The sequence below is a fragment of the Lagenorhynchus albirostris genome, chromosome 7 (assembly GCF_949774975.1).
Source record: "Lagenorhynchus albirostris chromosome 7, mLagAlb1.1, whole genome shotgun sequence".
Classification (NCBI taxonomy): domain Eukaryota; kingdom Metazoa; phylum Chordata; class Mammalia; order Artiodactyla; family Delphinidae; genus Lagenorhynchus; species Lagenorhynchus albirostris.
Genome location: NC_083101.1, coordinates 47,509,779 through 47,526,875, shown reverse-complemented (window position 1 = coordinate 47,526,875; position 17,097 = coordinate 47,509,779). Strand labels below are relative to the sequence as shown.

Sequence of the window (17,097 nt, the reverse complement as noted above, 5' to 3'; positions counted from 1 at the left end):
AAGTTTTTATTGAGATTTATTACTTACCATTTGAATTTCTCAAACTCCTAGAAATACAGAGAAAAACAACTTTAAATTTTAAAACACAACAATCTTGAAGTTGCAAAAGTAAGGCATTGAATGAGAATAATTGAATATGTGGCACATTAAAAAATGTGAAATGTAGTTCAGAGTACATTCATAACTCTTTAAAATTCCTTGTGGATGGAAATCCATTTCCCTGCTTCCGTTGAAATGCTTGATCTGCCAAAACTAGATTAGCCAAAGCACGAAGGCGTGGTTAAAGTATGGAAATCCAGTATTTTGCCAAATCCTAACACAGATGGGAAAAATAAGTACCAACCCTCACACCTTCTCGAGCCCTTTGCCGTTTGGGTTCGTAGTTCTTACAGGCCTGGTTTGCTAATTCCTGGCTTATTTTTCCTGCAGTGTTTGTTAAATCAGTTTCTCCAGTACAATAAATTGCCCTGAAAGAGCAAGGCAGTTTGCTTTGGAAACCAAATGAACCCTTTCAGGTCACTTGGTATCTTGTGATACAATTAATTTGAAACTGTATTTTGCAATATGGAAATATTTAGGAAAATTAGTGAACTAGAGATGATATGTATAATTTGACTCAGAGAATCACTCACGTTTTTACTTCTTTGTAGCTTTGAAATCATTGAAAGGGGAAATAAAAAAGAGAAGAGAAAGATTGTGCTGGAAAGGATGTTTCTGAGATGAGTTAGGACTGGTGGCTGAGAAACTGGGCATCTTGAAAGCCCAAACTGATTTCAGACAATAACTCCTACAACCTGCAGGTCTGAGACTTTTGCAGAAAGCTGACTGATGGTAGCTGCTGTCTTGGGATGACGAGTTCAGGCTCTGAGATTGACTGATCAGTCAAGCAATTTGGATATGGGCCCCTGGATCAGAAATTGCACAAAGGACGATGGCAGCAGTGAGTAGAGTGAATTTCATAAGTTGTCACGATTCTCTTGAAGCACTCGTCTTGGCTCTCTGTGCAGCCTTGAACTGAATACCATTGAATTCCATCTGGGGGAGACAAGAGGTCATGGTAGATGAATCCCTTGGCAGGTACAACCTACCCGGCCTCAGTTGCTTCAGATAACTAACAGGTTAAAAAAACAAAGACAAAGGAAAACAAAGCAAAAACTCTAGGTCTACCAGGATACAATCATCTTGCCTTTTAAGAACTCCCACCTAAAGTTATTCTAGTTGTGTGCATTGCAATACAAAAGCTTCGAAATTGTAAAGCAAAATAGCTTTCAAACTCAGTTCATAAAGCTATGCAATTGCCAGTTTCTGTGTAGAAATTTTTGAAATGTTAGCTTTTTAGAAACTCCCTAATAATCATCCCCCAGTTTTACCAGGTCATGAGGTATTCAAAGGGCTGAATCCACAGAAGGGTCATTTAGATGTGTAAGTGCTTTTTAGGAATGGAGGTGTGTTGTAGATCTCATTTAATTTTCCCCTAATTACAAGTAGTAATGCATGTTCACTGTGGAAAATGTGGACAATACGCAAAAGTGCAAAATAAGTGACAATAATGTCTTGTAATCTTAGCATTCCCAGTTTCAATTGTATGGGGGAGAACACAAATGAGCAATTCTCTAAAGGCAGCAAAACATAGTTGGAAACTTGAGAAAACAGTAGCCTTTCAACTGTGGGCGATTTTGCTCCCCAACCCCAGGACATTAGATAATGCCCATAAACATTTTTGTTGCTGCAACTTGGAAGATATTACTGGGATGTAGTGGGTATAGGCCAGCAGTGTGCTAAATATCCTACAATAAACAAAATATCCCTGTATAACAAAGAATTATCCTGCCAAAATGTCAATAGTGTTGACAAACTATTGGTAAAACCATCAAGCCTAAGTTCCAGTGGTATTTGTTTTGCATCAGCATGCAGTGGCAGACTTGTCATGTTAGGAAACTGCTCTTCCCACAACATTGTAGTTATTCCAGGTCCTTGAGCCAACCAAGAGCTATTGTCAAGATTTTGCTGTATTAGCTTCCAAGCTCTTTCTTATGTGCAGAGTTTTTATGGTAAGTTGACTAGATGGCTATCCGTCCACCTTCAGGAAGAGAAATCACTGAGAGCTAACATTTCATGGCTCCAGGGGGGCTTGGCCCCTTGCCTCTTCAATAAGGAAAGGGTTCTTGACTGGTATGGGTGAGAGTCAGAGGGAACTTGGGGCTCAGAGAGCGGACATAGGTTGAACAAAGCTCAAGTAACCCTGTTAAAACCAAAACCCCAGCAGACATGACCCCAAATTTTCTTCCTCTCTCCCAATGGACTTTGATTTCCTCTAATTTTTTTTCTCTGCTTCCATTTCCATAGAGAAATTTATAGTTTTGCTTTGTGGATTTTTATACATAAGTGGCATACTATACGTACTGTTTTGCAACTGACTTTTTTTCTGCTTAACAATGTTTTAAAGATTTTTTTCATGTTAACAAAAGGATCTGGTTCATTCTAAGTATTACATAGCAATCCATGGTCTGAATATATCACAGTTTAACACCTATAGACAAACATTTAGATCATTTCCATTACTTTACTATTAAACATAATGCTGCAGTGATAACCTTGATACATGCCTTTTTGTGTTACATGTAAGTATTTCTCTGAAGTAGATGCCAGGAAATAAATTGCTTTGTAGACAACTGTGCTCATTTAAAACTTTAACTGAAATTCACAAATTGTCTTTAAAAAAGTCAAACCAATCTAAACTGTCATTAGAAAATGTATGAGAGTTCCCATTTTCCCATATTGTCACAACCCTTGATATTATAAAACTCATAATTTTTAGCAATCTGATGGGTTAAAAATATTATTTCTATAGTTTGCATTTCTTTGATATTTACTGATGGGTTGAGCTGCTTTTTATATTTTTAGGTTAAGTCATTTATATCTCCTCTTCTGAAAATTGCCTTTCTATGTCTTTAACAAGTGTTTGTTTGTTTGTTTGTTTGTTTTTGGTTGTTGGCCTTTTAAAAAATGAGTTTTTTTAGAAGTTCTTTATTCTGGGTAGATATTAATATTTTCTTGTTATTTCCCAATTATTTTTGCCCAGTTTTTTCCTTATCTTTTATAGTTTTGGGGTTATCATTCGTTTCATAAATTTTAAAATACTGATATATTCAAATTTATCATTTCCTTTATGATTTTTGTCTTTTGGATGTTAAGGAGACCTCCTCTCTTTCAAGCTTAAAATATGTTCTTCAATATTTTCTTCTAATGTTTTCAGCATTTGGATTTTTATGTTTCTCTCTTTAATCCATGTGGACAAGGCCAGCTTCCTGGGCATTAAACCTGTGTGATTACACAGAGCCCTGCACTTAGAGGGAAATTATGTATTAATTTTTTGTGAGGATGTGAATGGTGTGAATGAGGCAGTATATAGATTTCTTTAGAAATGTGTGCTCTGGAGTTAAGTACTCACATTTGAATTAGACTACAACACTCCTTAACTGTGTAACATCATGCAAATTTCTTAATCTTTCTATGCCTCAGATTTCTTATCTTTGGGAATAGCGACAAGATCCAGCTCATATCATTGATTTATTGGTGTGATGTAATCTAGGTAAAGCCCTTAGTATAGCATGTAGTAAATGCTCAGTGAATGTTTGCTCTTACATAAGGAGTTTTCCTGTGCTTATTTTAGTTAAATGTTTTTAAAGTGTTATGACTTACCTTTAATATGGACCTCTTTTATACAATACTGTCCAGGTTTTGTTCTGCAGGTTCCAAAGTCCAAAAGACATCCATGGAAGGGGATTGAGAGGTTGCATGATCTACAAATCACACCTCCAACACCTCCAAATACAGGACAGAAAAAATAAGGGAAAAATAGAGATGGACACCAGAGCCAGAAAAAAAGACAGAGAGAAAAGAGAAATCCAAAAGTAAAGCAATGATTTTCAACTTTAAAAAGTATGCAATATTTTATAAGTTGATTCTAAAAAGTCACATAAATTTAAAATATTTTATTTGGAGAATTTAATAGGGGAAATTTCATAACATATGCTACATTAAAGAACTGGAAGCACTCTGAACTGATACTAATAAAAAAATGAAGCCAGGTGGGCTAAACAAGTCAGTTGGTTAAAATGTATTCATTTTCTCAGAGTCTAATTAAATCAAACCAAAGTTATTTAGCCAGAATATTTAATTTCAGCCATATATCCACTGTTAGGTCTTCATTTCAATGTCTAAGGAAGAACATTATATATAGTAGGTTCTCTGTATTTATGGTTTTTTGATTAATATTTACATATTGGTAATCTTCAGTACGCAAACTCAGTGGCTTAAAAGTGTTATTTATTTTGGTTATGTAGAAATAGCCCAGAGATTTTTGACCTTGGTCAACGTAGATAAGATTGGAAGACATTAACTGGAAGATCACTTTCCAAATCTGACTATGCATCAGATGTACTAAGCAGTTAAAATGAACACAGATTTCCACAGCCTCCACAGAACCTGAGTTAGAATCAATAAGGGCTGGGGCCCAGGAATCCGTACTTTAGATATCCAGAAACAGTGGAGAGCGTGTGATTTGAATGTAGATGTCTGGACCAGTTTTTGAGAACCACTGGTTCTGTTGAATTCAGGAATCTCCTTTATAATAACCCCTGTAGGCGGCCTTGGCTAGTGATGGAGAGCTCATCATGATTAAACCAGTGCAGACTGTTAAAGAATTCTTCCGAAATTGAGCTGAAATTTGTCTTAATGTTCATAGTTCCAATCTTCTAATATATGAAAACCATTGCTGTTCCACTCCTATTCACTGGTTAACTCTAAAGAAGAGTTTACTAAACATTTTGTGCAATGTATTTTATATCTCCGACATATTGGGGATTAGAAGAGATCACTTTTAATAGAAAATAGTCTGGCTGATGAGGCTAATTAACCTCTGTTGACTATTCTCCCCAGCTTCAAACTCATCTAAAGATATTTTGGAAATATCACATTGGTTTTCTCATTGAGCATGACAGAATTTCAATCCATAATCAACCAGCAAATATTTTTTAAAGAACTAAGCTTATGCCAAGGATTCTGCTAAGCAATTTACATTTCCCACAATAAATCTTTCAGGCAGGTATTATAGTTGCCCACATTTCACATAAAAGAAAACTGAGGCCTTAAGATTTTAAGTAGCTCACTCCAGTGGTGGAGACGGGAGTTGAAAGAGGTCTGTTGAAATCCAAACCCCTTGGTTTTAGCAAGCACACCATGTCACTGAAGTTGCCTACCTTTGTGTATCCCAAACCCTCTGATGTCACCTTCTTCTTGCTGGAGATTTTGACTCCTCCAAGATTCAGGGTCAGTCTCCTGCCCAGAATACTAGGGCTGCTTGCTTCTTCAAGTCATGCCTAAGGGAGTTTTCCTCCTGGACTCGTGATTTCTCAATTCATAACTTGTCCTTAGTGATCCACTACGTAGCTCAGACCTTGGTGCCAGTGCCCCCCCCCCCCCAGTGGAGAGCTTATATGATGCCAGATCTTTCTCTACCATGCCTAAGGCCCCTGGACTGTGTTCCTGGATGAGATCTGCTCTAGTTTCTTTCTCTCCCTCTCAGATGGTCCTTCTTCCTTCTGATTCCACACCCAATATCCACAGCCGTCTTCCTAAAATCTTGGCCCTGACATTCTTTACTACAGCTGAAAGCGATGCCTTAACTTTTAGGTCTTTCTGCTGACTGTATTTGTCCCATTGCATGAATACTTATAAATACGTTCACAGATCCATTTCCTTTCTTCCAGTCTCTTTTTGTCTGAAAATTTATTGTTGGTTTTATTAATATAACTAACATATGGTACATTCCAATTTGACAACGAAATTTAAAGTTTCAGGTTTTATGTTAAATTAATAGTTTCCTCACATGATTAATTCTGAAGTATCCTATTCTACTTCATGATCTTATTGTGGGGAAAATCTAACAGACTGTATTTAATTACTCAAATGCATATTATAAATATATATGTAATTATTTAAACATTATAAATCATGATGATGGTGATCTTTTTAAAATGACCATCCCTTACTTCATGGACACTCCTTACTTCAAAATTTCTCTTTATGCTGAATTTTCTTCTTTTACCTTCACATCTTCCCTGTGTATTCAACAAAATTAATGCAATCTCCTGCCTGAGTCATTTTTTTCATGATATCCAAGACAGGGAAGATGTTCTCTTGAAATTTTTCATCTATTCCTATGTTCCCTTCCACATTCTTTACAGAAGAGAAGTGTAAAGACTTAAAATGCAGCAGAGACCCAAGCAGTTTGAGTTTGCTCCTGCCCTTTCTGCAAGGGGTAATCAAAACTCTATTGCGCATTGTATGTAGTAATGAGGGTAGTGTGGGAAGCAGAGACTACAAACAGGTTGTCCAGGGGCTAGACCTGGTCGGTTTAACTTGCATACTGCTTTCAAAATGTTAACATTTAAAAGTTGGGAGAGTTTTCCTGCAAACCTGAATATCTGGCTTCTCCTGAAGAATCAGTTTTGGCATTGTTCGGCTCTTCTTTCTCCATGTCAGCAGGGTACTGGCTGCCCTCCTCTGGTTTTGTTACTGGATGATCCGCCCCCCCCACCCCGCCCCATTTATATTATCTGACCAAACACTTGAGGCATTTGAGATGGTGATCCCAGTATTAGGTACCAAATGTCTCTAAGTCTCAGTATTAGAATTTTATTTACCTCTGGGATACCTTTTGGATTTTTCCTACTGACATGTGGTCTCCAGACCAACAGCATTGGCATCACTTGGAAGCTTGTTGGAAATGCAGACTCTCAGGCCCTACACCTGACCTGCTGAATCAGATTGTACATTTTAACAAGATCCCCAGGTGACTCATATGTACATTAAATCTTCTGACTCTAAGAAACCCTGCCCTGTTAACCCCTGGGTTCAGCATAGAGCAGCCATCTTCATTAACCATATTACCATTTCATTGGGAAGGAGAATTCCCATGTGCTTAAACATGCCTGTTTGGAGATATTACCTTCATGAACATCTACCTAATTTGAAGGGCCTTAGGAATTCTGTAAAAGGGATTGAAAGCTCTCTGTTATGTGGTTCTTTTATAAATGAAGGAATATTATAGTTGGTGGTGATGAGCACATAGAAAAAGTGCTGGGAGAGCCTTGTCTATGCTTATTTGGTCTAATGTATTTTTTGGGTCATATTTATACGGGCTTCCTGCCTAGATTGATTAGTTCCACCTTAATGATAATAATAGCAACATGTGGGCCACCATCTACCAGCTCAGTTTACTCATGTATAAAATGGGAAATAAAAGCATTTAACTCATAGGATTGTCATGTGGATTCAGTGCATTAATGCAAATAAAATATTTAGACCAGTACCTGGCATATAGTAAATGCTGAATAAATGTTAGCCCATTGTTATTTAAGGGTTTACTCAGGCTTTGTTTTAAGGACCTTTGGTACTTTATTTAAGACCACCCTCCACTTATATTGCAATTCTGCAATTTCTTGAGTAATTTTTCCTCTTTTTTGATTTATGTTTTCTTAATGACTTACCACCTAAGAGGCAGAATAAGATAAAAGCACCACCGAAGACAATCCTTCTCATTCTTTCTAGCCAAAAAAGATGGATGGAAAGACATGTACCACCATTAAATCTTTCCTAGGGAAGTAATGAAGTTGTACATTTGTTAGCTGTTATAAAAAGGGAAATCACTAAATAAGTTTATTTCTTTCATTAAGAAACTATAAAGAAATTCATTTTGTGAAGGAGGAAAAACAATGTACCTGTCTATGTCAAAAATTCACGATAAAACTTTTCTTAGTTCCAGAACATTTTAAGTTTAGCTGTCTTCTTATTATCAAATACCATTCCCTCCCTTAATAATTTCCCTGAATTGAAAAATAGGAAATAATATAGATAACGTTTCTAGAATAATATTGTGTTAAAAATACTTTTAACTATTAGCCAAAAAATTTTTATTTATGCTTCCTCATAAACTACTGCTTTCATTGCAAATGATCATATTTGTAAGGAAAGTATTTATATCATAGTTAACAATAGTTAACACTTATTAAAATGAAGAGAAAGAAATTGTCAGATTGGCTAAACTATGACATTTCAGTTATTCATAACTTACCTGCCTTCTTCATAAATGTATCGTGGGAATTTTCTAGGTCTGAACTTCTTTAAAAGATAACAAGTAAAATTTCTGATGTAATAAAGTTCGTTATAACTGAAACCAAGTCTCTGATCCTCTAGATTCCAAACAGTTTAAACGGTAAAATTTGCCCAAGTAAACAGGAAAAATTTTCACCAGAACACTCTGATCTATATGGAACTTAATTGCTTTATTTATGAAATTAACATAATAAGACTAAGTCAGGCAGTTGTTGAACTAATTAACTGTAAATATGGCTAAAGATTTCTGTGTTCACTATGCTACAGATTAATTAGTTCACATACACAGAGCCATGTGGGCATTCTATCAGTTCATTATATAAAGTACTTGATCTTAATATTTTTAAAAATGCCATGTAATCTTTATAATAGAACTTGGTGCATTCAGAAAGCAATTTGATTTTTTTTTTAACATCTTTACTGGAGTATTATTACTTTACAATGGTGTGTTAGTTTCTGCTTTATAACAAAGGGAATCAGCTATGCATATACATATATCCCCATATCTTGTCCCTCTTGTGTCTCCCTCCTCCCCTCCCGATCCCACCTCTCTAGGTGGTCGCAAAGCACAGAGCTGATCTCCCTGTGCTATGTGGCTGCTTCCCACTAGCTATCTATTTTACATTTGGTAGTGTATATATGTCCATGCCACTCTCTTCGTTCATCCCAGCTTACCCATCCCCCTCCCCATGTCCTCAAGTCCATTCTCTACATCTGTGTCTTTATTCCTGTTCAACCCCTAGGTTCTTCAGAACGATTTTCTTTTTTTATTTAGATTCCATATATGTGTTAGCATACGGTATTTGTTTTCTTAATTTTTTTAACATCCTTACTGGAGTATAATTTCTTTACAATCATGTGTTAGTTTCTGCTTTATAACAAAGTGAATCAGCTATACATATATCCCCATATCTCCTCCCTCTTGCGTCTCCCTCCCACCCTCCCTATCCTACCCCTCCAGGTGGTAACAAGCACGGAGCTGATCTCCCTGTGCTATGTGGCTACTTTGCACTAGCTATCTATTTTACATTTGGTAGTATATATAAGTCCATGCACTCTCTCACTTCATCCCAGCTTACCCTTCCCACTCCCCGTGTCCTCAAGTCCATTCTCTACATCTGCGTCTTTATTCCTGTCCTGCCCCTAGGTTCTTCAGAACCATTTTTTTAAAAATTCCATATATATGTTTTAGCATATGGTATTTGTTTTTCTCTTTCTGACTTACTTCACTCTGTATGATAGACTCTAGGTCCATCCACCTCACTACAAATAACTCAATTTCATTTCTTTCTATGGCTGAGTAATATTCCATTGTATATATGTGCCACCTCTTCTTTATCCATCCATCTGTTGATGGACACTTAGGTCGCTTCCATGTCCTGGCTATTGTAAATATAGCTGCAGTGAACATTGTGGTACATGACTTTTTTTGAATTATGGCTTTCTCAGGGTATATGACCAGTAGTGGGATTGCTGGGTCATATGGTAGTTCTATTTTTAGTTTTTTAAGGAACCTCCGTACTGTTCTCCATAGTGGCTGTATCAATTTACATTCCCAACAATAGTGCAAGAGGGTTCCCTTTTCTCCACACCCTCTCCAGCATTTACTGTTTGTAGATTTTTTGATGATGGCCATTCTGACTGGTGTGAGGTGATACCTCATTGTAGTTTTGATTTGCATTTCTCTAATGATTAGTGATGTGGAGCATCCTTTCATGTGTTTGTTGGCAATCTATATATCTTCTTTGGAGAAATGTCTATTTAGGTCTCCTGCCCATTTTTGGATTGGGTTGTTTGTTTTTTGATATTGAGCTGCATGAGCTGCTTGTATATTTTAGAGATTAATCCCTTGTCCGTTGCTTCGTTTTTAAATATTATCTCCCATTCTGAGGGTTGTCTTTTCGTCTTGTTTATGTTTTCCTTTGCTGTGCAAAAGCTTTTAAGTTTCATTAGGTCCCATTTGTTTATTTTTGTTTTTATTTACATTTCTCTAGGAGTTGGGTCAAAAAGGATCTTGCTGTGATTTATGTCATAGAGTGTTCTGCCTATGTTTTCCTCTAAGAGTATTATAGTGTCTGGCCTTACATTTAGGTCTTATATCCGTTTTGAGTTTATTTTTGTGTATGGTGTTAGGGAGTGTTCTAATTTCATTCTTTTACATGTAGCTGTCCAGTTTTCCCAGCGCCACTTGTTAAAGAGGCTGTCTTTTCTCCATTGTATATTCTTGCCTCCTTTATCAAAAATAAGGTGGCCATATGTGTGTGGGTTTATCTCTGAGCTTTCCATCCTGTTCCATTGATCTATATTTCTGTTTTTGTGCCAGTACCATATTGTCTTGATTACTGTAGCTTTGTAGTGTAGTCTGAAGTCTGGAAGCCTGATTCTTCCAGCTCTGTTTTTTTTCCTCAAGATTGCTTGGGCTATTTGGAGTCTTTTATGTTTCCATACAAATAGTGAAATTTTTTGTTCTAGTTCTGTGAAAAATGCCATTCATAGTTCGATAGGGATTGCATTGAATCTGTAGATTGCTTTGGGTAGTATAGTCGTTTTCACAATAATGATTCTTCCAATCCAAGAACATGGTATATCTCTCCATCTATTTGTATCATCTTTAATTTCTTTCATCAGTGTCTTATAATTTTCTGCATATAGGTCTTTTGTCTCCTTAGGTAGGCTTATTCCTAGGTATTTTATTATTTTTGTTGCAGTGGTAAATGGGAGTGTTTCCTTAATTTCTCTTTCCAATTTTTCATCATTAGTGTATAGGAATGCAAGAGATTTCTGTGCATTAATTTTGTATCCTGCTACTTTACCAAATTCATTGATTAGCTCTAGTAGTTTTCTGGTAGCATCTTTAGGATTCTCTGTGTATAGTATGTCATCTGCAAACAGTGACAGCTTTACTTCTTCTTTTCTGATTTGGATTCCTTTTATTTCTTTTTCTTCTCTGGTTGCTGTGGCTAAAACTTCTAAAACTATGTTGAATAATAGTGGTGAGATTGGACAGCCTTGTCTTGTTCCTGATCTTAGAGGAAGTAGTTGCAGTTTTTCACCATTGAGAATGATGTTGGCTGTGGGTTTGTCATATATGGTCTTTATTATGTTGAGGTAAGTTCCCTCTATGCCTCCTTTCTGGAGGGTTTTTATCATAAATTGGTGGTTGAATGTTTTAGAAAGCTTTCTCTGCATCTATTGAGATGATCATATGGTTTTTCTCCTTCAATTTGTTAATATGGTTTATCACATTGATTGATTTGCATATATTGAAGAATCCTTGCATTCCTGGGATAAACCCCACTTGATCATGGTGTATGATCCTTTTAATGTGTTGTTGGTTTCTGTTTGCTAGTTTTTCGTTGAGAATTTTTGCATGTATGTTCATCAGTGATATTGGTCTGTAGTTTTCTTTCTTTGTGACATCTTTGTCTGGTTTTGGTATCAGGGTGATGGTAGCCTCGTAGAATGAGTGTGGGAGTGTTCCTCCCTCTGCTGTATTTTGGAAGAATTTGAGAAGGATAGGTGTTAGCTCTTCTCTAAATGTTTGATAGAATTTGCCTGTGAAGGAAGCCATCTGGTCCTGGGCTTTTGTTTGTTGGAAGATTTAAAATCACAGTCTCAATTTCGGTGCTTGTGATTGGTCTGTTTATATTTTGTATTTCTTCTTGGTTCAGTCTTAGAAGGTTGTGGTATTCTAAGAATTTGTCCATTTCTTCCACGTTGTCCATTTTATTGGCATATAGTTGCTTGTAGTGATCTCATGATCATTTGTATTTCTGCAGTGTCAGTTGTTACCTCTCCTTTTTCATTTGTAATTGGATTGATTTGAGTCTTCTCTCTTTTTTACTTGATGAGTCTGGCTAGTGGTTTATCGATTTTGTTTATCTTCTCAAAGAACAAGCTTTTAGTTTTATTGAGCTTTGCTATTATTTGCTTCTTTTCTTTTTCATTTATATCTGATCTGATCTTTATGATCTCTTTCCTTCTGCTAACTTTGGGGTTTTTTTGTTCTTCTTTCTCTAATTGCTTTAGGTGTAAGGTTAGGTTGTTTATTTGAGATGCTTCTTGTTTCTTGAGGTAGGATTGTATTGCTGTAAACTTCCTGCTTAGAACTGCTTTTGCTGCATCCCATAGGTTTTGGGTCGTCGTGTTTTCATTGTCATTTGTTTCTAGGTGTTTTTGGATTTCCTCTTTGATTTCCTCAGTGATCTCTTGGTTATTTAGTAGTGTATTGTTTAACCCCCATGTGTTTGTATTTTTTACAGATTTTTTCCTGTAATTGGTATCTAATTTCATAACGTTATGAGGTTGGAAAAGATACCTGTTACTATTTCAATTTTCTTAAATTTACCAAGGCTTGATTTGTGACCCAAGATATGATCTCTCCTGGAGAATGTTCCATAAGCACTTGAGAAGAAAGTGTATTCTGTTGTTTTTGGATGGAATGTCCTATAAATATCAATTAAGTCCATCTTGTTTAATGTATCATTTAAAGCTTGTGTTTCCTTATTTATTTTCATTTTGGATGATCTGTCCATTGGTGAAAGTGGGGTGTTAAAGTCCCCTACTATGATTGTGTTACTGTCCATTTCCCCTTTTATGGCTGTTAGCATTTGCCTTATGTATTTAGGTGCCCCTGTATTGGGTGCATAAATATTTACAATTGTTATATCTTCTTCTTGGAATGGTCCCTTGATCATTATATAGTGTCCTTCTTTGTCTCTTCTAATAGTCTTTATTTTAAAGTCTATTTTCTCTGATATGAGAATTGCTACTTCAGCTTTCTTTTGATTTCCATCTACATGGAATATCTTTTTCTATCCCCTCACTTTCAGTGTCTATGTGTTGTAGGTCTGAAGTGGGTCTCTGTAGACAGCATATTTATGGGTCTTGTTTTTGTATCCATTCAGCCAGTCTGTGTCTTCTGGTGGGAGCATTTAATCCATTTACATTTAAAGTAATTATTGATATGTATGTTCTTATTACCATTTTCTTAATTGTTTTGGGTTTGTTATTGTAGGTCTTTTCCTTCTCTTGTGTTTTCTGCCTAGAGAAGTTCCTTTAGCATTTGTTGTAAAGCTGGTTTGGTGGTGTTGAATTCTCTTAGCTTTTGCTTGTCTGTAAAGGTTTTAATTTCTCTGTCGAATCTGAATGAGATCCTTGCTGGGTAGAGTAATCTTGGTTGTAGGTTTTTCCCTTTCATCGCTTTAAATATGTCCTGCCACTCCCTTCTGGCTTGCAGAGTTTTGTTGAAAGGTCAGCTGTTAACTTTATGGGGATTCCCTTGTGTGTTATTTGTTGTTTTTCCCTTGCTGCTTTTAATATTTGTTCTTTGTATTTAATTTTTGATAGTTTGATTAATATGTGTCTTGGCATGTTTCTCCTTGGATTTATCCTGTATGGGACTCTCTGTGCCTCCTGGACTTGATTGACTATTTCCCTTCCCATATTAGGGAAGTTTTCAACTATAATCTCTTCAAATATTTTCTCAGTCCCTTTCTTTTTCTCTTCTTCTTCTGGGACCTGTATAATTCGAATTTTGTTGCATTTAATGTTGTCCCAGAGGTCTCTGATACTGTCCTCAATTTTTTCATTCTTTTCTCTTTGTTCTGCTCTGTGGTAGTTATTCCCACTATTTTATCTTCCAAGTTACCTATCTGTTCTCCTGCTTGTTATTCTGCCATTGATTCCTTCTAGAGCATTTTTAATTTCATTTATTGTGTTGTTCATCATTGTTTGTTGCTCTTTAGTTCTTCTAGGTCTTTTTAAAATGTTTCTTGTATTTTCTCCATTTTATTTCCAAGATTTTGGATCATCTTTACTATCATTACTCTGAATTCTTTTTTAGGTGGACTGCCTATTTCCTCTTCATTTGTTTGGTCTGGTGGGTTTTTACCTTGCTCCTTCATCTGCTGTGTGTTTCTCTGACTTCTCATTTTGCTTAACTTACTGTGTTTGGGGTCTCCTTTTTGTAGGCTGCAGGTTTTTAGTCCCGTTGTTTTTGGTGTCTGCCTGCAGTGGCTAAGGTTGGTTCAGTGGGTTGTGTAGGCTACCTGGTGGAGGGGACTGGTGCCTGTGTTCTGGTGGATGAGGCTGGATCTTGTCTTTCTGGTGGGCAGGACCACGTCCGGTGGTGTGTTTTGGGGTGTCTGTGACCATATATATATATATATTTTTAGACATCCTCTCTGCTAATAGGTGGGGTTCTGTTTCTGTCTTGCTAGTTGTTTGGGATAGGGTGTCCAGCACCGTAGCTTGCTGGTCGTTGAGTGGAACTGGGTCTTAGCGTTGAGATTGAGATCTCTGGGAGAGCTTTCACCATTTGATATTACATGGAGCCATGAGGTCTCTGGTGGACCAGTGTCCTGAACTCGGCTCTCCCACCTCAGAGGCACAGGCCTCACATCCGGCCGGAGCACCAAGACCCTGCTCTGTTTTCTTCCATTGGCTGCTGATGCCACTGCTGTGCTTGCCGCGCCGGAAGTTCTCAGGCTGTTGTGGATCATGTGCTGTGCGTTCAGATGCGGTGATTCTGGGAACAGTGAGAAGCTTCTTTGTTTGCACTCTACCTGCTGTGGACCTCATATCTTCCAGGAGGGCTTTGAGCAGTAGCTCTGACAGAGAGATCCAGAAACCTGCTTACATTTCTCTCCCTCCTGAATCACTTCTTCTGTGGGAAACCAAATGCCATGAAACAAGGCTGTTCAAGTAGGCTGTGGAGGAGTCTGTGTGTCAAGGAATGCAGGTCTCTGACCAATAGCCAGTGAAGAATGGAGGCGTATGCACAATGTGCGGCTCCGTAGGCGCGAGAAGCTGGGCCCACTGAAGGTAGCACCTATCGCTCCCTATGGGGTGGCTGGAGCGGTGCAATTTGATTTTTAAAAATGTTTATTTCTAAATTAATATGTAATTACAAATTAGTATATTCTTTCTGAAACAGATTAAAATATGAAGACTGTCGAAATCTCTTTTGACCGTGTTCCCACCAAACTGAGTGTCTGTCCGAAATGTAACCATATTAAATATGTTGGGTGTCCTTTTTATTCTGTGCATTTTCATAGTACACTTGTAATTTGGGAATATGTGTAATATTGCTTTTTGTTTCATTTTTGTAAACAGAGTGTCATATGCTACATATTATTTTTCCCTTTGTATTTCACTCAAAAATATGTTTAAAATTTTTCTAGGTCAGTCTTTAAAACTACTTCATTGTTTTTCATTGCTATATAATATTTTTGGTATGGATATACCATGTTCATTTAGCCTTTCCCTGGTTGATGAGCACATAGGCTCTTCTTGTTTTGTTTTGTTTTAATGACAAACAATGTTACAATGTGTATATATGTCCTTGGGCACATATGCAAGTAGTTTTTAGAAGACAGATTCTGAAAAGTGGAATTGCTTGTCACAGGGTATATTTCTGTTATATTTTAATAGATCCTATATAATTGCCCTTGAAAGTAGCTATCAATCTTCCTACTACCAGCAGAGTATGAGTACTTTTTTCCCTCATACCCTCATTAATACTGAATCAAAGATTTGCAATATAATGTTTATTATTATCTAAAAATCTAAATTAAAAAAACATTATATTTTAGCCTATCAAGTTGACAAAGATGAAAAAGTTATTCTTGACAAAAGTTATTCTGAAATATGTACTTTTAGTCACAGTGTCAGGAAATGTAAATTAACGTGTGTATGTACAGGTACGTATGTGTTTTAGTATATACATATTAGTACATTTACTCATATATACATTAGTGTATTAGTACATGTGTGTATTAGTACATATGCACTATTATTACATTTACTCATACATACATACATACACACACAAGAAATACTTTGTATTACACCATATATATAAATACTTTGTATTATACCATATATATTACAGATTTGTAGCTTGTTTTAAAAAAAAACTTGATGTTTTGAGTATTTATTACATTATTAAATATTCCTTAAGAATATATTTTAAAGATTCTGTAATATCCAGCATAGTAAGTCAATGGACTTACTGTAGCTTATTTAATAATTCCCACATGTTTGTGTATCTCTCATATTTTAGTTGTATCTGAATATATTTTTAGGATAAATTTGTAGAAATGGAATTACAGGAACAAAGATATAAACCTTTTATAAGGGTTTTGATACACATTAGTAAATTGTTTTCTAGAAAAGTAACACCAATGTAGAGCTATAGTGTGGCATATTCATTAAAAAATTTTTTTTAATTGAAGTATAGTTGATTTAAAATGTTGCGTTAATTTCTGCTGTACAGCAAAGTGATTCAGTTATACATATATATATACAGTCTTTTAAAAATTCTTTTCCAATATGGTTCCATTCTATATGTAATAATTTGCACCTGCTAACCCTAAACTCCCAATCCATCTCTCCTCTACCCTTTCTCCCCCTTGGCAACCACAAGTCTGTTCTCTATGTCTGAGAGTCTGTTTCTGTTTGTAGATAGGTTCATTTGTGTCATATTTTAGATTCCACATATAAGTGATATCATATGGTATTTGTCTTTCTCTTTCTGACTTACTTCATTTAGTATGGTAATCTCTAAGTCCATCCATGTTACCACAAGTGGCATTATTTCATTCTTTTTTATGGCTGAGTAGTATTCCATTGTATATATGTACCACATCTTCTTTATCCATTCATATGTCAATAGACATTTAGGTTGTTTCCATGTCTTGGCTACAGTGCTGCTATGAACATAGGGGTGCATGTATCTTTTTGAATTATAGTTTTGTCTGGATATGTGCCCAGGAGTGGGATTGCAGGATCATATGGCAACTGGGGACTCGCCATACTGTTTTCCATAATGGCTACAGCAACTTACATTCCCACGTTGGCATATTCATTTTTCAATTCCCAGTGCTTAGCTTGCACTGTGCCTAGGCCATAATAAGC

General features: G+C 36.3%; 1 protein-coding gene across 1 annotated transcript; it reads right to left on the bottom strand.

Moving 5' to 3' along the window:
- Nucleotides 1-910: 910 nt before the first annotated feature.
- Nucleotides 911-7,639, bottom strand: C7H9orf57 (chromosome 7 C9orf57 homolog). Its single transcript, XM_060153431.1, has 3 exons — nt 7,554-7,639; nt 3,703-3,858; nt 911-1,035 (listed from the first exon to the last, which is right to left on the bottom strand). The coding sequence occupies exons 1-3, from the start codon at nt 7,603-7,605 to the stop codon at nt 911-913; spliced, it is 333 nt and encodes a 110-aa protein (XP_060009414.1). The 5' UTR covers nt 7,606-7,639.
- Between the last annotated feature and the right edge of the window lie 9,458 nt (nt 7,640-17,097).

Excerpts from the sequence above, each read along its gene's own strand:
- C7H9orf57 (XM_060153431.1), bottom strand. The coding sequence starts at position 7,605 with ATGAGAAGGATTGTCTTCGGTGGTGCTTTTATCTTATTCTGCCTCTTA. Across the intron at positions 3,859-7,553 it reads CTTATTCTGCCTCTTAGGTG|TTTTCCCTTATTTTTTCTGT; the intron begins GTAAGTCATTAA and ends GTCCATCTCTAT. Across the intron at positions 1,036-3,702 it reads AAAAGAGGTCCATATTAAAG|ATGGAATTCAATGGTATTCA; the intron begins GTAAGTCATAAC and ends TGTCTCCCCCAG.